The 21,848-nt window shown below is 38.8% G+C and overlaps 1 protein-coding gene across 6 annotated transcripts in view; it reads left to right on the top strand.

The window, feature by feature from the left end:
• TENM2 (teneurin transmembrane protein 2) overlaps positions 1-21,848 on the top strand; it is a 1,311,127-nt gene that overhangs the window by 810,708 nt on the left and 478,571 nt on the right. For all 6 annotated transcript variants that reach the window (XM_075274735.1, XM_075274734.1, XM_075274733.1 and 3 more), the window contains exon 4: positions 2,947-3,156. In XM_075274735.1, coding sequence (XP_075130836.1) covers positions 2,947-3,156 — 210 coding nt within the window. The remainder of the gene's footprint in view (positions 1-2,946; positions 3,157-21,848) is intronic.

The following is a 21,848-nucleotide window of genomic DNA, read 5'->3' as shown; positions in this document are numbered from 1 at the left end:
ATTTTGTTTCTGGTGTCCTTTGACAGCTCTTTGGTCTTCACCATAGTGGAGTTTGGAGTCTAACTGTTTGAGGGTGTGCACAGGTGTCTATTTATACTGATAACAAGTTTAAACAGGAGCCATTACTACAGGTAATGAGTGGAGGAAAGAAGAGACTCTTAAAGAAGAAGTTACAGGTCTGTGAGAGCCAGAAATCTGGATTGTTTGTAGGTGACCAAATACTTATTTTCCACCACAATTTGCAAATAAATTCTTACAAAATCAGACAATGTGATTTTCTGGATTTGTTTTCTCATTTTATCTCTCATAGTTGAGGTCTACCTATGATGTAAATTACAGACGCCTCTCATCTTTTTAAGTGGTGGAACTTGCACTATTGGTGACTGACTAAATACTTTTTTTCCCCACTGTATATCAAACTGAAATGGCTGTTGCAAACACCAAAATATTTAGAACTAAAAATGATTAAGATTAATAGGGGTGCCCAAACTTTTTCATAGGACTGTATTCTGAATACAGCATCCCATTTGGGACAAGTGAATTCTTTGGGACAAGTGTATCTTTGGAGGCGATTCCGGAGCTTGTTCTCGCGAGTGAAAAATCTAGCATTTGGAGCGCAACTCTCCCTGTTTTTTAACTAACAAGCTGCATATAGTGTAACATACTAATATTAGTTGCTCCGGTTACTGACCATCTTGCTTTTTCGGCACATGCTTGCTGCTCTGTTTACCCCATCAGTTTGCTTTTCAGAAGCTCTGATTCTGTATCCAGACATGGATACTGGTTAAGGTGTGACCGAACACATCCATCTATTTCTTCCATTGACTAACACATTGAATGTATTGTACATGTGCTGGTTTTGCTAGCCATCCACACTATTTAATGGAGGCCACTGATAAACATGTCCAGTCACCCGAGCCTTCTGCTGCTGCCATTCAGCGCTGGAGCTTCTGATGGGATAAATATAACAGATCTGTACAGAGTAAGTTAGATGGAGCACCTTATATTCACGACATTGGGGGAAATTAATTATTCCATGTACAACAGTTTTTGGGGGAGATGGGTGATAATGTGTCATCTTTGGCACCAAAGATGAACCACATCTACTGTTCTCCGCCTCACTCACACAGCAAAAGTGGACAGAGCAAGATAAAGAGCAAGACATGGGCATGCATCTGATATATTAAACGGTTGGAACCTCCTGATGATTCAGGTGCAGATAGTACTAGTTGGCGGCTTTATTAACTCTGGTGTAGTTGACACCTGTCTTAATACATCCTCCCAATATGTGCTGTTTGCAGCCCAATGGAGAAATTAAGATGAAACCGACCATTCTCTTAAGATTTGACTTTGTCATAAAATGCACTCAAGTTTGGGCAAATATTTTGTCGCTAACAAATAAGTGGTGTAAACTTGGACTAGACAGTTTTACGATATATCGGAATAATGAAGCAGCGGCCACTAGGATAAATCTATCATCATTTTAGAGTGTCTATTCTATGTTTTCACTGTCTAACTACAGTAATAGACAATAAATCCGCCCTTGCGTGTAAACAAGCCATACTGTACCGGATTTCTAGAAAAGCTTATGGCAATACACTGTTACTAATATTAATACACTCAATGGATAGGTGATGTATTTTCCTGCAAGCACTAAGGTTATTACAGAGCAGTCAAGGATGGCGCGTTGAAGTCAATTAGTTTCACTTTATTTCAGCTCCAGTTTATGTTTCTGTAGAAACTTAAACTTTTATGTGATTGCAAAGTTGCTAACTTTAGCACATTTGTGAAACACGGAGTGCTGACTTGTTCATTCTGTAGGTCACAAACCTATAGCTATTCATCAAGGCCACTACATCTATTCTTTATTATGTAGAGGACAATGGCCATCAAATGACAACATAATGTAAAATGTTTCACATGCAAATTGATTTCAATAGAATCAATATGCAATCTGTGAAGAGGAAACCTGTATTGTCATCAACGACCTACCTATGTGTGATGTTACACAGTGACTTTCCGGTACTTTATTAGCAAATGTCATTTATATCTTAATTCCAGAATCCCAGGAAATCCTGATATCTAGTCGAAGGTTTCAAAGTAAAATTCAAGCATGACTTATATAGAATTGTTGTGAATGTTTGTGAATTATTTTGGATTACATGACCTGGATTATAAATGAAACACAACTTTGCTTTGTTCCTTTGTTAAAGATGGAATAAAGCCAAACTATAGTTAAACGTGCTAACTATAAAGTGTCCTCCATGGTTATTCAAGGCTTAGTAACTAGATTAAAGAAGATCTAACCCCCCCCCCCCCCCATTACTAAGAATGACAATGACCTTATCAGTTATTAATTAAAAGGGTTGTCCGAGGGTTAATATTGATAGCCTATCTTCAGGTCAAGTCAGCAATATCAGATCAATGGTGGTCTGACAACCAGCATTTGCCCTTATCTGTCTGGAGTTGTTCCCAAGACGCGCAAGAAGATTTGGGTTTTGGGGGTTGACCCGCTGTATATGGTCAAGTATTTTAGCTGTGTTGAATATGCTCTTGGATTTTTTTTTTTTTAATTAATATAAAAAAAATGATAGAATACAAAAAAAGAGACATCCGATTATGTTAATCATTAGAACAAAATAGCAATTTTGTGTTTAAACAATTTCATCTAGAAACAAAAAGGTCACGCTAATAATAGTACCTCATTTAAGATAATGACTCTGAATCCAGCCTGTCAAAATCACTAGTTACTAAGTAAAAGGTCATGTTCTGTGCAGCCTGCAATAGGCACGTTGTCCCTCCAATATAATAAGTCCATGTTTCCTTGACCAAGATCCTTAGTGAATTTCATTTACCGTTCTGCAAATGTTACATATACATAAATGTTTCTATGTGCACGTTCATTACATTCATTGCTGACCTTTGATCCCTGTTGCTCTTTCTCAGGTCGTCCCATCCCATCTACATCTTCGTCTAGCCTACTACCATCCGCACAACTGCCCAGCTCCCATAATCCTCCACCTGTAGGCTGCCAGATGCCACTGCTAGACAGCAATACTTCTCATCAGATCATGGACACTAACCCTGATGAGGAGTTTTCTCCTAACTCATACCTGCTCAGAGCATGCTCGGGCTCACAGCAGCCTTCCAGCAGTGGTAAGAACTTTTGTCGAGCTCCAAGTGATATGTCATTAGTTGTTCTTTGTTTATGTCTGTTTTCAGAAATGTGCTGAGATAATCCTCATCATGCAGTATGTATTTGCTGTACTTGTGATGTATCTCTGCCATTCTATCCACTGTATCATCATTCATTATGACAAAAACATGTCTTGCAGCACAGAAATATGATTTATATTTAGAATATATGTACTAGTACGGAAAAATGAGGCTCAGGATTCTCAGGCTGCTTTGCATACACATTGCCTATTTCTGGAATATTCTTAGCATGCAGCATCTAGAAGGCTCTATGCTGTGTAATCTTCTTCTAATAAATATACAAAAACACCTCTCACCATGTGCGGGAACCGCATAAACATGTGGCCTTTGATCTATAAAAAAGAGTTAACTCTATGTGGATATCCTATACATCTAGGATCATTCTATAGCTATAAAAAAAAAAAAAAGTTCAGCAGATGCCACTCATATTTACACCAGTAACACAGCAGAAACAAGTGTCAATAGTAATGGTTAGAAGGTGTAAAAGCACTATAAAACATCCTAAAACAATAGGGTGTTTTCAGCAACATTTTACAACCAGTAATGCAATCTGATATGTAGCATTATGTTATGTTGTGGAAAAATATTAGGCATAATGCGTCATCTAGTCTTTTTAATTCCTGGTCATTCTGGGTGTAGTCCAGTGGGCGGTCTTAATATGTAACTGACAACTATCTCAGTATCCAGGTCCATACATGGAAGGCTCTTAGTCATTGATTAGGACCCACCCACATCACAGCAAACTACAGTGTGGGAAATTCATGTAAACCAGAAGCAGTTCCTGAGGAACTGCTGATAGAAGAAACTAAGGGTAAGTTCACACGGGGTTTTTTGGATCAGAACCTGAGGCGTTGGCTGCCTCAGGTTCCGAACCAAAAACCAGGTCGCTGTGACTGAAAGCTGGTGCACTGCATCGGCATCCAGCCGTGCACTCCGCTCTGGATTAGCCCCAATGAATGGGCCTAGACTAGAGGAGGGAATGTCTTCAGGCCGAATCGTGAGGTGAAACGGCCTGAAGAATGAGCATCTCGCTTCTTTTTTCCGGGAGCTGGAAGAAACGGCTTCCGGAAAAAAGACCTGAGCGGCTCCCATTGATTTCAATGGAAGCTGTCTTTTTGGTCAGGATTTTGAGACGGATACGGCCTCAAAATCCTGACCAAAAATCTCCGTGTGAACTTAGCCTTAGATGGGGGTGGGGGGCAGTGCTATACACTATATAAGTCTCACAAATCAAATCGCCAGCGATCATGAAGTCATAGATTATACTATCAATATTGTAAGTTGGGAACCCTCCTTTACCCTAAACCATTTTTTTTTTTCATTTGGTTCCATTTTAACAGTGCGGGATATTCCTGCCAAATAAACTCATATAACCAGGTTCAGACTGGCCCTCAGGTGAACTGGTGAATCCCTCGGTTATCCCTCAGCTCCCCCTGACATAGCACAGTACAGTCATTGTACTTCATACAGAGGCTTAACTAAGTTTCTGAGGCCCAATGCAAAATCTATAAGGATTCCCCAAACTACATTTTGCTATTTAGAATAGTGACCCCCACAGGTCGAGGCCAAGTAGAGACTGCTGTGGCTGCCCCCCAATAACTAAACACTGTTACCATTCAGCATTTCAACCAGGCTATGCATCAGTATATATTGGGTAGATTTTTTAAAGAAATGATCCTGATTATTTTTTATATATTGTACATTCAACATCAAATATCAACACTAAACTGAAAATGTAAAAAATCATTGCAATTTTATTATATCAGTATATGATAAAATGCAATGAAATAAAACCATAGGACCGAGTGAGGGGTGAAGAAAGTGCTAAAAAGGACCATATATTGCCAGTTATCTCAATATGGTAAAGTACAATGAAGTAATGTCTGCTGGGTCCAGACGAGTGAAAAGATAAATTACTAACTATAAATATAAAGCGCATTAACATTCAGCAAGTAATGTGAGCCCAGCATAGAAAGAGGCATATACAGAACAATTCACACCAACCCCAATGCGTGATTCTCAGGACACTTCTGGTTGTGATAGAGGCAAAATTGGGTCAACTAGATAAGATAAGATAATCCTTTAATAGTCCCACCATGGGAAAATTCAGCAGCATAGATGACAAAGCACAAAGTAAACTTGGCATATGGGGAAAATACAAATTCATTTAGCAATCTGCAAACCTCTATATATCAATATGACTACCAGCATATGGGTGTAGTGTTTGTTAGGAGCCGTACGCATCTTCAGATGACCATGTGATGATGGCTTTCCACAACGTACACCATTTAAGAAGCCAAAGGAAGAAAAGCATGCCTACTTCTACAGTAGACGTCCCATCTTCACATGACGTACCACATAACATTGTCACAACATTGACATATTGGACAGCTGAGATGAGATAGTCAGGTCAACCAATATCCCTCTTCCTGGGCCCCATCTTCTCAATCTCAAGCACCCTAATCACCCATCGTCTTGGAGTTTCCTTCTGATGCCTGATATCTACCGTTGTCTTAGCACAAATCCTTGGCTCACAAAGTGAAAAGAATCCACGTTCAAGGCAAGAGCTTTTAGGAATTTGGGAACAAACGTTGGGCAGCATGTAGTGGTGAGATGGGCCTATAAGGTAGACATTACTTGTGGACATTAGGCACCGTATATAACATTTTCTAGGTCTTGGAGCTTAGTGATTGTTATTCTGAGGATCAGATTGACCAGTTTTATGCACGGTGATAAGTATCATGTAAAAATCTAAGATGTATTAAGGAAGGCAGATGGGGGAATATGGATATAACATTTCTTTTTTAATGGTATGCTGTTTCTTTTCCTAGATTTACTCAATAGTCATATTTTTTCTTATTTTACTTTGGAGTATTTTTTTCATACCAAAAACTATTAGTGAATATCCATTGCTAAAAAGAATGACTTGGGAAAATCTGCCCTGAAGGAACTGTATGCGCTAACATCTTGCATATTTCAGCCGTAAAATAATGAGCTTATTGTTCTTGTCAAAATCACAGAAAAACTATCAATGATAAGTCATGACTCTCACACTTGTCAGCGCTAAAACACAAACATGGCATAACAGTAACTGATATTATTCATGACATAATAGTAATCTCAGGATTGGCGGCAGACCGCAACAATCACACTTACTTGACTGTCGGAACGACATGACACAGAATCCTGCCCCCCTTTTATACTTCTCTCTGACTACTGGACCACTGACCAGCGCGTCGTCCTATTAAAAATACTAGATTTTTTGTGGATGACAAAATAAATTGCTTTATATAAGGTGTTACTATACCCTATTAAAACCAGATTAAATTCACATGAAATGGACATGAAATAATTGATGGCTGAAAGTTATATTGCTCCATAAGTACAGTATCCTATTACACCATTAGCATACGTGTTTAGTGTTGTAGTGTTTGGTTTGTTGAAGTTTCCTGGATAAGAATAACATTTGATTTCAAGATGTTGCTTGGGATTATGATATTGATCATTGCGGCCTCTTCACTCCGTAGTGCCATACGTTATATAGTGACTGCGCTGCTCAGCCTCATTCATTTGAACGGGACTGAGCTGCAGCTTGGCCATATGACCAATGGCTGTGATGTCACTGGCCTGAGAAGACAACCCCTTTGGAATATTAAAGCTATAGTGTCTTACTATTGGTATACTATTGATTATTGGAAACCTATCATTACATAACTTGTAATACATTTCCCTCTGCATGTATATTTCCTCTAGAGTCTGTTGGATTTATTTTAGGATATTTACATGGGGGGGGGGATTAAGACTGGTGTTCTGTACATCCCTTAACTGGCCTGAATTATACTTACCTGGTCTCTGTCCTGCTCCACCAACTTTCATAAAAAGTGGAAAGTGAGTGCTGAAAGAGTAAGGGTAAGTTCACACGGAGTTTTTTGGTCAGGATTTTGAGGCCGTATCCACCTCAAAATCTTGACCGGCTCCCATTGAAATCAATGGGAGCTGGTCAGGTTTTTTTTCCGGGAACTGGTTTGTTCCAGCTCTCGGAAAAAGAAGCGAGATGCTCATTCTTCAGGCTGATTTGCCTTGCAATTTGGCCTGAAGACATTCCCTCCTCCCAACTAGGCCCATTCATTGGGCCTAATCCAGAGCGGAGTGTGCAGCTACCTGTATTTTGGATTTCATTGGGCCTAATCCAGAGCGGAGTGTGCAGCTACCTGTATTTTGGATTGGAACCTGAGGCGGCTTCTGCCTCAGGTTCTGGTCCAAGATACCCCGTGTGAACTTACCCTAAAGTGGCCATCTTTGCATCAAAAAGGCATAGTGAGAATAGTAAATTTTGCCCAATGTGTGTAGTCTAAGGGTATGTTCACAAGGAGTATTTTGCAGACAGATTTTGACGCGGAATCTGCCTCAAAATCCGCCTGCAAAAACGTCTCCCATTCATTTCGATTAGAGCCACTCACTTTTTTTCCCCACTAGCGATTTTTTTTTTCCGCTAATGGGAAAAAAAGCAGCATGCCCTATCTTCACGCGGATTCTGAGTCAGCCGCGGATCCAGATACCCTCCTGATTAGGCCCATTCAGCTGGGCCTAATGAGGAATGGGATGCCGCGTCATGATGCCGATGCACTACATCGCGTGTAGCTGCCTCAAAAAGACACTCGGCGGAAAAGGTTTCCGCCATATGAACTTACCCTAACTTCTTTTAGAATACAGATACAGGGACTAGCAGTTTATTGATATGTTGATATGGCAGCTTTTCTTAAAAAAAATCACCACCCACAGGTTATGGGTGGGATTGCCACTCTGCTCAATTAAAATGGCTGAGCTGCAATCCCACTTATGGGTGTTGTTTTTTGGAAGAAAAGCTGCCATTTTTATCTTATTACTAGACTCAATCCATGGCCAGTTGTGGCTCTGTTTCTCAAAGAAAGCAGCCATGATTTTCTCATCCTGGACAGCGTCTTCCTGGGTCAGCACCTTCTATAGACATTTTATCTAAATCTTTGCAGTAAAGAAACTGGCTTTGGCATTGGATTATTCTTTTGTTATACCTATTGTAGTTTTATTTTGTTGCATTCTTCTTATCACCTTTGACTCCAAGTCAGCAGAGACGTAGTGCTTTAGAAGCAGGTTTATGGAGCGATGAGCTTGTGGAGTCTCTCCCAGGCCTATTACTTGTGTACAGACACAGCAGCTGCTTTGTTGATTTGTTCATGCACATACTTTCTTTTAGTTAGGGATGAGTTTATACCCCTGTGGATGTATTAGAAGTGCCTGGAAGTATTGATTGTTTTTGATATTTGGAATAGCTGAATCTGGGATCTGGGCGACGAAGGAATTCACTGTTTTGGAATTGCTTAGTTCTATTCTTTTGTACTAGCCTGGTCATTCTGTGTTATTGATTCTTTCCCTAGTGTATAATAGGGACATCCTTAGCTGCGTAAAGTATAAAATAAAACCAACAGCACCCCTGTGTTTTACCAGGACGGCAGCCCATACTAAGTATGAGATCTGATTCCTATAACATTTAGTATATGGTACAAATTGGTAGGAGTATTTACTTAGCATAGAGACAGATGAGTTATGAGAACACTATTTTATATGAAGAAAATGCCATTACAATTCTTTATAATAAGAAAAATGTAAAAATAAAATAAACAATACATGGTTCAATCTATGTCAGAATGGCTGTTACTCCGTGGGAAGCAGTTTTGTGTCTGGTACTTGTTCTATAATACATGTAAATGGGCTTTTATCATTGTAGGATTTGTGAATTATTTTAGATTATTGGTCTGAACGTGCTCACTAGCACTTGCTATTCTGAACCTGCTTCTCCTATGGCCTGTTATTATGGGGGATCTCTAGCTATAAGAGGGCAATGGTTGGCGGTAGTGATGAGCGAGTAGTATTTGATCTAATACCTCGCCGGTATAGGAATGCGTGTAATCGTCCGATCACCAAGGGGTTAAATGCATTGAGTATTCAAAGCGTTTAACCCCTTGGTGTTTGGCTGATACACGCATTCCTATGCCGGCGAGGTATTTGATCGAATACTACTTACTCATCACTAGTTGGTGGTCTTCTAAGCACTGTGTCACTATAGTATTCACGTGTATTATCAAGTGGAAGGAGATGACACTTGTTTGATCAATGATTGACATAAAGCTTCAACAAAGTTGTTCCGCAGCAGCCGTAATATGTATTTCAGTGAATGATCTCTGCTCTTCAGTAAATTCTTTAGAATATTAGAAGCCATCACAATCCAATGACCCATATAAAAGTACTTGGTTTGCGGCCAGCATGTTATTAAATGAGCCCTCGTCGTGTGCAGGTCACATTTATAGTTTTGCCATCATTTTATTACCAGAAGACAGATAATTAGACTCTACGGTCTTAACATTTGCAAACAAACTTACTGGAAAGAGAAAACAAAATGTTCTTTTCAACTTTATGAGATGGCGTCTTAAGACTGTGCAAGTTGTCAGCAATTAGGAAGCTCCATCCGGCTGCATTGCCCTCACATGCAAGAAAATGTCTTATGAACTTGGATACATTTGACAAGTTTCTCTGGAAAAATCACTACCGATATTGTCTTGTGGCAAAAGTGAGGAAAGATTGACAATACTATTGTGACATTAGGCGACACATACTTGAGATGACAACATTACCATAATTTTATAGACAGACACCTTACCTTGAGTTTGGGATGTTAGACAATGCAAGTTTCACGGAGCACAATGAAGAGTGTGCAGCGTAATATTTTTCAGACAGTCATTGTAAGCAGAGTAACAAGTCGCACCCGTCCCTAACCTAAATAAAAAAACTCATTCTTGCCTTGCATGTTATACATTCTCATTACGTTTCTATCTATCATAATCAATAGACAAACCCTTCTATCTAATGGAGACTTCAGGCATGTTGCACTATTCATATATATATATATATATATATATATATATATATATATATATATATATATATACAGCACATTGCTAGTAACTTTAAAACACAGTATTTAATACAACTGCTACTATTATACAGCAGAGACCCAGCCACAATGCCCTCGATCAGTGCCTGCAAGGTTGGAGGGGGTGAGAAGTTGCAATATATATATATATATATATATATATATATATATATATATATATATATATATATATAATCATCCCCTTCTTCTTGATCAGATTTCTTTATGAAGTTAAAAAGTAACAACAACTATATACATTTTGTATAGCTGTTGTTGTTCCGACCCACAGAATACAGGTAAAATGTCATTTTGGCTGTACAGTTGTACAGTGAATGCTGTAAAGACGAAACTTGTAAGAAAATAGCACAGTTTTTTTTTCCCAATTCCACCTTTTCTGAATTTTCTTCCAACTTCCCAGTACATTCCAAAGTACAATTAATCATACCATAAAAATTATGGAAAAGTAATGGAAAAGTAAAAAAAAAAGTTATGGTCTTTGAAAGGCAGGGCGTGAAAAAGTAAAAACTGAAAATTGGCCGTGGTGGTAATGGGTTAAAGAGGGCATGTAACCTGCCTTGACATTTATGTCTATTATTATTATTATTATTATTATTATTATTATTATTATTATTATTATTATTATTGTTATTATTGTTTATTTATATAGCACCATTAATTCCATGGTGCTTTATATGTGAGGGTTCACATACAGTGCACAAAATACACAAACAGATATAATACTAACAGTGACCGACTGGCACAGAGGGATAGAGGGCCCTGCCCGCAAGGGCTTACAATCTATGAGGGAAGAGGGGTACAGACAGAAGGTGAGAGGGGGAGACTCTTCAGATGGTGGTGTGGTGGCAGTAGCGTTACTGGAGGTTGTAGGCCTTCCTGAATAGGTGAGTCTTCAGGGCCTTCTTGAAGAGACAGTTGTGTGAGGAGCGGATGTCTAGTAAATACTTGCACTTACAAGAGGGGCCTATCGCTGTACAGTCTCCACAAATACATATGCTTTGACCATGATATTGCAGCAATGCAAAGTCATGTAGATGTTTGGTGTACAGGGCAAAGCACCAGTTACTATTGGTTTTTGGTCTTGAGTTATATTTGGGCAAAGTTTGGCATAAATGTCATGCGGCGTGATTTTCAAGCTACTTTGACACAAAATTGCGGCCGATATATTGTTTTGTGATAGCCGGTAATAATTTTATCGTGTTTAGTAGCAAAAGTTGAGCTAGTATGTCAAATTTCAGCATCATAGCCAGTATAGAACTCTAATGGCTATGTGCCAAAGTTTGCAAAATCCTCTTAGCTGAAGCCGCGGTCTTGATGGAACCTCCAGTGAAAGGTCAACAGTGCCCTAGGTATTTGATATCTGGCCCTAAAAATTTACAGAACCTAGTTTCAAACATACATTTACATCCTTATAAATTTTCAGCAAAATCGGAGATGGTCGAGTGGGGAGCACTGGTCCACTTAACATGGAATGACCCAGGTTATTCATAAATTTCTGGAGGAATAAAAAGGTTCTAAGCAAAATGAGGCTATAAAATACATTTATACACTTAAACAGCACCTTTAAGTAACAAAGATGTCATATTTTAGTGTTTATATTGCAAGAAACAAGAAATTATTATATAATATTTCCAGACAACTATATCACACAATTATATTACAGTTAAATCCAATGAATAAAAATGTATGACCATTACATTCATACAATATTGTTTAGCCTAAAGGGTACCATGAACTTACAAGGCACCAGGTTACATGACTAGCCTTGTCCCTGAAAGATATTGTTACTGTATTGACTGTTAATGTAAATGCTATTATGGGTAATTCGTCTCTTCACCTAACCTGAGAATTGAGGACAGTGAGGTCTCCATCTATAGATGAACTCCCTTTCACATAAACCACGCCAGTCTCATTTCTTCCCAGCTTGCACTATGATACAAGGAATGGTATTGGCACAGCATGTCAAAAAATATCCGAATGATGAGACGGTGTGGACTAAATGACCGTCTTTCAGTTTTCAATCAAATCTCTGTCTTTTCAAGCTGATCTGTCAGGTCTGTGTGAGGGCAGCATAGGCTATAGGGTAGATGTTGTGCCCGGGATATATAGTTCTGTATGATTTGATTCAGTATTTTCATGTAAAAAGCTGTCAGAATCCCCAGTGAGGCTTCACGTTCTGCTTCCTGTACTCACACAGTGATTGACACATTTCTTGTATGATTGTGTATACAGGTAAGCTATCAGTCAATGGTGTGGATGAATGAAGCAGGATTCCCACCGAACTGAAACAACTCATAGGAAAGAGCTATGTATAAGTGACCGAAGAGATGTATGTTGTGACCGGAGCCATATCTCAGTCTTATAACATATTTTCATTCTTAAAATTGTTGTCTTGGACATTCACAAGATCCATTAGAGGCAGAGGATGTGATAAAACAAACTAGATTTTACTCACCTGGAAAATCCCTGTTGTTCCAAAGCTGCTATTCTGTGTTACTGTCCTGTAATAATAGTCAGATGTGGCTCATCATTACCCAACAGACATTGGTGAGGGCATCGGAGTGGCAGCAGTGGATTTTCCAGGCAATACAGTAATTTTTTTTTTTTTACTTTATCTTATTCTCTTCTTTCTACTCAATTTTTAAAGGGATTCTATCATTAAAATCACATTTTTTCTCGATCACATGTTGGAATAGCCTTAAGAAAGACTATTCTTCTCCTACCTTTAGATGTCTTCGCCGCGCCGCCGTTCGGTAGAAATCCTGGTTTTCGTCTGTATGCAAATGAGTTCTATTGCAGCACTGGGGGCGGACCCCAATACTGCGAGAGAAATCTCCAGCACCGCCTCCATCTTCTTCAGGAACGGCCTCTCTGTGCGTCTTCTTTCTGAGCTGGGTTCAAACGCCTAAGCCTGGGGCAGAGCTGACTGTGCACGCCCACAGACAACAAGAAAATGGTCGCTTACACAGTGCTGCGAGATAACTCATTTGCATACAGATGAAAACCGGGATTTCTACCAAACAGCGGCTCGGAGAAGACATATAAAGGTAGGAGAAGAATAGCCTTTCTTAAGGCTATTCCTATGTGTGATCGACAAAAAATGTGATTTTAATGATTGAATCCCTTTAAGTCCTCTCATAATAAATAGACCTTAACCCCCAGCTCCCCAATAAGAAAAACTATTCTTTATGAATCATCATTAAAGTTTTCAACTCAAGATAGATAGGCTTCTGACTCTCATAAAATGACATATCATTGGGATAATTGGTTTATCATTTGGAAAAGCAACATCAATCATAACTGATAGAACCACGCAGTAAATGAATGCAACTTTTCCATTGTGGAAGACTGACACTATAATTGCGAAAATCATTTTTTACAAGAGTGGGAAAAGCTCTTTCTACCTAAGATCTCCCCTTAATGGAATGCCTAATGAAGAATCAAGTTGGAGTAAGCATAATGTAATTAAAATACAATGGAAAAGCATGGCTTCTCCTTTTTCATTAACAATCGTTCACTTACAACTCTATCGTAGGTAAATCATTCTACCTGTAATTGGCGACCTGTTGTTGTGGTGTTTTGTATCTATTATGTGTGATCATCTACTTTAAAGCTAAATAGTAAAGATAATGGGCATAGAGTGAAGCCTGGGATTAGGTGTTATTGGTTTTCTGTGTTTTAGTTATAGTGAAGAATAAAAGAGGCTGACTACATTGGAATATCTCTTTATAAAAATGGTGTTTGATAAATAAATAGATAAGATACTTTTCTTTTCCATTTGCTATCATATTATTGATCATTAGGCTACAGCGTAAGTGGCGTATATTCTCAAATATAAGCCGAATTTTTCAGCCCAGTTTTTGTGCTGAAAAAGCCCCCCTCGGCTTATACTCGAGTCAGCAAAAAAAAAAAAAAATTAAAAAAAAAATAATTATATATATATATATATATATATATATATATATATATATATATATTTTTTTTATTTTTTTTTAGGAGGGGGGTCTATGACCAGCCACAATATTATTGTATAGAATCTCCCATAAAATAGTGCAAAGAAAAAAAAAAAAAGATTAAAAAAATAAATAAATTAATAAAAATTCTAAATCCCTCCTTTCCCTAGAATACATACAAAAGTAGAAAATGACTGTGAAACACATATACATTAGATATCCCTGTGTATGAAAGTGCCGGTCTACTGAATATAGGGTATCTGCAGTGCTCCTGTTCCATCGGGGAACAGGAGCACTGCAGATACCCTATATCTAGCCAGACTGAATTCCAAGAGGAGGAAGAAAAAACAGTCCTCAAGCTCAGGGAAGGGGCAGACAGACAACCAAAACACCCCCTCCCCTTCCCCAGCATCTACTGCACCCAAAAACTCCGACCATTTTAATTTTTGAAATTTTCCAGTGGCTGCTGCATTTCTCCCCCTAGGCTTATACTCGAGTCAATAAGTTTTCCCAGTTTTTGGGGGTAAAATTAGGGGCCTCGGCTTATATTCAGGTTGGCTTATACTCGAGTATATATGGTACATTATTCTGTATAAGTATAGAGACATATCTCCATATTTCACCCTATCTGTCCTTTATTCCTCCTCACACAGTATCCACAGTATAATTCTCCTTAGTACCCCTATGGACAGTAAAAAGCTCCTTAGTGCTCCCATCCACTGTATAATGCTGTTTAGGGCCCCAGCATACAGTATAACACTCCTTAGTTCCCTCCGCACAATATGATGCCACATTAGGTAACATATTTTCCTAATTTTTCTTGTGCATCTTTGTCCAAAAAAATCCTCGTAACTACTGCATGTGTTCATCTGCTTTTCAGCTCAGGCCTTTATTTCATGGTGGACCTCGGTCAATAGATCTATACTAAACGTCGTTGGGTCCCCTGAATGAATATATAGGATAGGGCTAAGCTGGAGAAGGAATATATGTCGCAAACTGGCAGGTGATGCTGCTTTTAGTAGATCCTGGCAAAGTAGCTCGACTCAAAGAGTATATTGATGAGATGACTTGTAGTCATATTATTCTACACATGCTATGTGTGTGAACCACAGGCTCCTACATGGTGGCCATTTCTTTGTGCATCTGATTATCCCAGGAACTGTGGCAAAGTGTAAAGAGTAAGGCTCTGTTCACATCTTGTTTGTGCTATAAAGTATGTCAGGAGTCGTCCCCAACATCTGCCTCAGGCATATATCTATGATGTACTCCACTATATGGTCATTACGTGACATAGGTCAGTCATTGGCCTCAATGTAAAGAGTATACCACATGCTATGATTTAATATATAGGAAAATGCATTGTGGGAGTTTAGCAACCCATCTACACCAGTTTTCTGGCATAGCATAGTGAGAATAAGTTGCATCTGTGGCGCCAGCCCCTCCCCCTTGACTCATAAATGCAACACATTCCCTGTTCTGTAACTTCGTTGACAATTTTTGCAAAAGTGTGCAGAGCAGGATGGGCTGGGGTGTGGACACCTCTGAACGACATATGTATTATAGCTTGCATCAGTTATACCAGAAATCTGGCATAGATGTCCATTCTGGTTGGAGCTATTTTATTTTTTCAATCAAGTGTGCCTTGTGACTGTTGGGGTTTTATTAAGACTGGCATATGAAATGCCAGTCATGATAAATCTCTCCCTCCTATACTATAAAAAATGTATGCTGGCACACATGGCACCACCATGAAGCGTGCCAAAAGGACATTGTTTTGGTCTTTGGTGGCTCACTGGGGCCTGTGTAACATATTTGCTGTGAGCAAGTGAAAAGATAGATACTGCTCGCCCATAGTTTTTGCAGGACAAGCTGTGAGAATGTGTTCAGACCTCTATAAAAAGCATTAAGCCCTAATGCATTACTTGAGGCCACTGTTGAAATTGGGAGTGAATCCTGTGAAAGATACCTACTGTATTCGTTTTCACCTGGACACATTGAAGCTTCATTGGTACCAAGTAGTTCCGGTAAACCCATGGTGCAGCTGACGGTTTGTATTGTAGTGAGTAATTATCAGGAGGGGGGAGGCAGTGTGACAAATAGAGCGCATGTGTACGTTTATTAGTCTTTCCTTTCTATTTTTCCTTCCTTTTTGATCCACTTCTGACTTTTTTCCTCAATCTCAATATGTCATTCATTTCTGAGCAGACTGTGACTTTTGATCCTAACTAAGATGACTGATTCTCACTGAGTACAAAGGTTTCATTGGATCTAGATACTGATAGTAAAATACCTCGAAACAAAATAATTTGTCTCTATTAGTATTACTTTATTTTTTATTAAGAGAATAATATTAAGCGTAGATAAGAGTAGAGTTGATACAACTAAAGACAAAAATTGGTTTTGCAGTCTCTAAGTATACTGTCAGTTGTCTTGATATATCGATTTCATAAAATATATTTTATACCGAACTTGGGGAATGTTTGCAATAAGCAAACATAATAAAAACTTGCAAAAATTTAATTGCATCATTAATTTTTCTCCTCTTGCTGGAAATTCAAAGTACTGCAAACCATTTTTTGTTGTAGCAATTTATTTTTGTTTTATCTATATATTTTTTTTTTTATTTGAGAGTAAGTAGAATATTTAACAAGTCTATGATGTTCATACTAATAAGCACATGATAAAATTATTGGTAGAATTATAAATTACTGTAATCTTGCTGGTTTACCAACAATATCAACGAACTCCAGCATTGATTTAAAATATGTCTCACCACTGGGTAATGGGATCCAATTTTAGATCATTCTAGTAATTCCGATCTTTTTTTTTTTTTTTTTTTTTTTTTTTTTGGGGGGGGGGGATTTTTTATGTTGATATTCATATTATGGAATAAATATATGCCCTTCTGGCATGTCTTAGACCCTATTTTTTTACCACCGATTTCCACCACCTTTTTCCTCTGTACTGCATGTCCCCTCATGCATAGACTGCTGTTGGATATGGATTTTCTGTCTAAGGGACCAGCACTGCAATGTTAGTATGGAAAACCATAACTTCAGAATTATAGAACACCCCTGACTCACAATAGCAGTCTGTGTTATCTGTGTGTGATGTTTGCAAAACATCCATTATATCCTATGAGATGTTTCTTGATGCTGGTCTATCCTGCCTCCTGCTTTTAAGAGAAACATATCACAAGCAGGAGGCAGGAAAAACAGGCTTAAGTTTTATCACATAGGAATACATTAAGACTCTGCTGTGACAGTTAAGGGACTGAAGTTCTAAGTAACTGATCTTTAACTTCTCTCAAAATGCAGAGCAGAGAAAGCTATGAAGAGAATTACCCATTTTTTCTCAAAAGAGGTAAGGTAGAAGTATAATGAAAAAGTCAGACAATTCATGCTAAAATATGTATACACACTAGAGTCAATATATTATCTTTTTTTAACCTTTTTTTTTTTTAAGCAGACAACTATGGATAGAGGCATAATCTGTCTAGCAAAACAATCCATATGCCATGCCTCATTATACAAGCTAAAATCCTTTACTTGTCGTACTATCATAATGGTTTATGTCCATGGAGTCTTAGTCATTATATATAATCATATAATTTACTCCCTTACAATTACTATATAACCTTACATTTTATCTGCAGTGAACTACATTTGCCACTTCTCCAGTTTCTTTAACTTTCAACATTGTAACAAGTGCTACAATGTATGGTTATTGATATCAGGGAACTTCTGCTCTGTTCTCATTTACCTGAATAAGGCCACGTTCACACCTATGCCCAGTCTCCGCTTTGCAGGTTTCCATCTTTTGCTTGAGAAACTGGACAGGAGACGGAAACCGGCAGTAACTTTTCAAACCCTTTCATTTGAATGGGTTTGCAAAGTGTTCGCCCGTGAGAGTTTTCTGGTCTCTACGGCGAATCCATTTTTTTTTTAACTGGACACAAAGTCGGACATGCAGGTTAAAAAAAACCTGTTTCGCCGTAGAGACCAGAAGACGCTCATGGGCGGACACTGACTGCTGGGTTTCCGTCTCCTGTTCAGCTTCTCGGGCAGAAGATGGAAACCCACAAAGCGGGGACCAGGCGCAGATGTGAACCCGCCCTAAGAACAGAGCTTCTTCTGGCACTAAACACTGTATTTAGGTTCTGGTAGCTAGATCTTTCCTGTGGATGGATCATCAGCATCCAAAGCACATGGGATCTTGGATAATATCTTTAAATACTTGTAAATGGCTATATGACTGTAAATCAATTTTTTTTAAAAGGACAGGGTGCACAACACTGGGATGTAATAATAGGACTGTGTTCCCCTGAGAAGTTGCTCAGATTGGCTTGACTAGACCATATTCTCCTATCCTCATAGTGATACTATGATATCAAATTATTTTCATCGAGACATTGAAATAAAGAAATCCTAGTCTAGTAGTTTAGCAGCTGTTTTAGTTTAAGCCATTTTGTTCCTTGTAAAGACCAGTCTAAGCCATGCCATTTTGATACTAAAAATATTTCTTCTCCAGACATGTCACTTTGAAGGATATCAAGAAAGCAATTTCTAACTTATTGGTGATTCGCTGAACTGTAAATGTTGCTATCTGGAGTATATTGGATTAAACAATTTTATTATATATTTTGTTGACATACACGTCCATGCTTGATATTGGTTAAGTGGCCTAGAAATAATATAAAGAGAAGTCTAGAATGCTATGCCATAGGTTTGAAGATATTTCAGTGCAATAATGATGGGTTATGTCATCTTGGGTCAATAACTTGCAAGAGATAACCAATTTATTTCTGGCATAGAACTAAATTGTTGATGGGTAGATGGATGGATGGATAGATATGACCAAGGCAGATGGATAAACAGTTTAAAGAAAGAGAAAAATGTTAATGGAAATAGAAATTGGTGGTTGTTTTTAAACCACTGTGACTAAATAATAAAGGGATTGTCAGGGAATATTTCTTGTCAAATTGCTGATAACAGGTTGTAGAATTTGGGTGACATTCCTATTCCAGTGGTTCTTGGATTTCTCTTGGTTCATACTGTCCATAGCAGCACTAATCAGTCTAAGTTAGGCTAGGTTCACACCTGCATACTAACATAGCAGCTACCTGCGGACACTGGTTTACCCCATAGATGGGTGTTCTTCGAGTGTCTGCTGTTTTTATGCTGAAATTGGCAAAGAGAAAATCCTCCATGCTGGATCTTTCTCTCTTCCTGAATTCTGGTAGTTTCTGCAGCAGAGTGTCCAGCAGAAACTCAGCTGCAACTGTGAACTTATCCTTAGGGGCATTTTGGACTGGAATTTGACATGGAGGTCGCCTCAGGTTCCGGTCCAAAATACGGGTAGCTGCGACTGGATGCCAGTGCAGTATACCAGCATCCAGTCGCGCACTCCGCTCTGGGTTAGGCCCAAATTAATCGGCCTAGTCGGGAGGAGGGAGTGTCTTCAGGCTGTGTCACGAGGCGAATCCACCTGAAGAATGAGCATGTCATTTCTTTTTTCCGGGAGCCGGAACAAACGGCTCCTGAAAAAAAGAACCGACCGGCTCCCATTGATTTCAATGGGAGCCGTCTTTTTGGTCAGAATTTTGAGGCCGAATTCGCCTCAAAATCCTGACCAAAAAGACGGCTCCCATTGAAATCAATGGGAGCCGGTCAGTTCTTTTTTTCAGGAGCCGTGTGAACTCAGCCTTAGTGATTAGTTGTATGGACCAGAAAGTAGAGACTGGTAGGGAACCAGAAGGCAATGGAAGAGGAGTGGTGGAGGATAAGTCAGGTAAATATTGCTTTATTTTTAACCCAGTCGGAGCCCCTTGTCTTAATTTTTTCCATTCTCGACAACAGTAAGTGCTGAAAGAAGAGTTTTATCAACATTTTATATAGACCTTACATAGAGAAAAACCAGCAAATATAAGCTACATGATTCTAAAAAAACTTTGTGAGAAAACCTTGGAAACAAACAGACACACGAAGCTAGAAATTTAGATTGCTAACATACATTATGCTACTATCATTTCTGCTTCCATTCTTGTGAGGATCTGAAATACTAATAACTCTGTGCAAGATTTTGTGGAATTCATATTAATCTTGCGCTTGCCAATCTCCTTTACATAACCAGCACTGACAGGAAATATTCAGTTTTATTAATAGATTATTTTTCACTAGAAAAAAAAAAAAAAATGAACCCAGCCTGCATAGTAGTGGATATTATGTTGAGTACTAGCACAGGGCAAACTGGTTTCTGTGTAAATCTTTGAGATTGGAACATCCAGGTTGTCCTAGACTTTCTGTCCTAGGCTTGTGGTTGGTGTTCGAATTGGCAGGTTAATCTGCTGATCACATGGTCAGCCGTGGTCCCAATCTAGAACTGAATCAAGTGAAGGATGAGCCTTGTGAATGGTCATTGCTAGAGAATAAAAACATTTTCAGAAGTGAGGCTGGATTCTATGGTGCTTTAAGTCTACTTCAGTAAAACTATAAGTGTTCACAGTAGTGGGAGATTTATTAGGCTGATGGATTTTTTGCACACAGGGTTTTTTGGTCCAGAAACTGAGGAGGAGGCCACCTCAGGTTTCAAAACAAAAAACGGTTAGCCGTGACTGGATGCTTGTGCAGTGCACCAGCATCCAGTCACGCACTCCGTTCTGGATTAGGCCCAATAAATGTCCTGACCGGCTCCCATTGATTTCAGTAGGAGGCGTCTTTTTGGTCAGGATTCTGAGGTGCATATGGCCTCAAAATTCTGACCAAAATACCCCATGTGAATTCAGCCATAAAGTGAGCAGGCCAGGTTTCTTGCATAACGCCAGGGCCACACTTAGCATAAATGCCATTGTTTGGCAGAGGCAGAAACCGCTGCATTTTTACTGACACTGTAAAGTGAATGGGATACTAGAGAATCCACCCATTGTAGAAAAATACGCACAGCGGATATGGTGCAATTTTTCAAAACCGTTTGGAATTTACAGCATTTCAGTTATACCTGTGGAATCCATTTCCCTATCATATAATGGAAGCAGAAAATCTTCTATGAAAAGCGCTGCGGGAAAAACCTGTGGTGCATTGCCACCACATTGTTTTCTGCAGTGCTTTGTTGCTGTGGCCGACTACTTGGGGCCTTAGCATAAAAGATACCTGATTTTTCAAAAAGTTGATTGAAAAAGTAAGCAGGACAGGGATCAAAGCAGACCAGGGCAGGGATGTCTCAGTCCATTGGAGTTACTATGGTGTATCTAGCAGACAGCACACTAACCAAAATTATCCTGAAAGAGCCTTTATATAGGGCACTTTTACACACTCTTATGGCAACCCCCAGAGTCTAATAAGACCGCACCAGTAATCATTTACATATCTGCCTGAGACATAACTATATTCCGAGTTTTTCAGCATTATGAAATTTCGGTCTGGGTATGTGTTTTTTTGTGTACGTGTCAATAAAAGTGTATGTGTGTACGTATTTATCTTGGCACTTCCTTCTGACATTTCATTTCCTTTGGTCCTATTTATCCATATTACAATAACCAAAATAAATATTACAATGACCAAACCAAATAAAATACAATATAAATAAAAACAACTGTCTTTGCCTCAGAAGCTTCATGTCACCTGCCTTTTCCTCACAATTCATGACATTCTGCAAAACAACTGGCTGGAGGTGGAAGCCCTCTCTACCCTGTTTAC

Source organism: Leptodactylus fuscus, chromosome 5 (genome assembly GCF_031893055.1).
Source record: "Leptodactylus fuscus isolate aLepFus1 chromosome 5, aLepFus1.hap2, whole genome shotgun sequence".
NCBI classification, from domain to species: Eukaryota; Metazoa; Chordata; class Amphibia; order Anura; family Leptodactylidae; genus Leptodactylus; species Leptodactylus fuscus.
The sequence above is the reverse complement of the archived record's forward strand: the minus strand, read 5'-3'. Positions and strand labels throughout refer to the sequence as shown.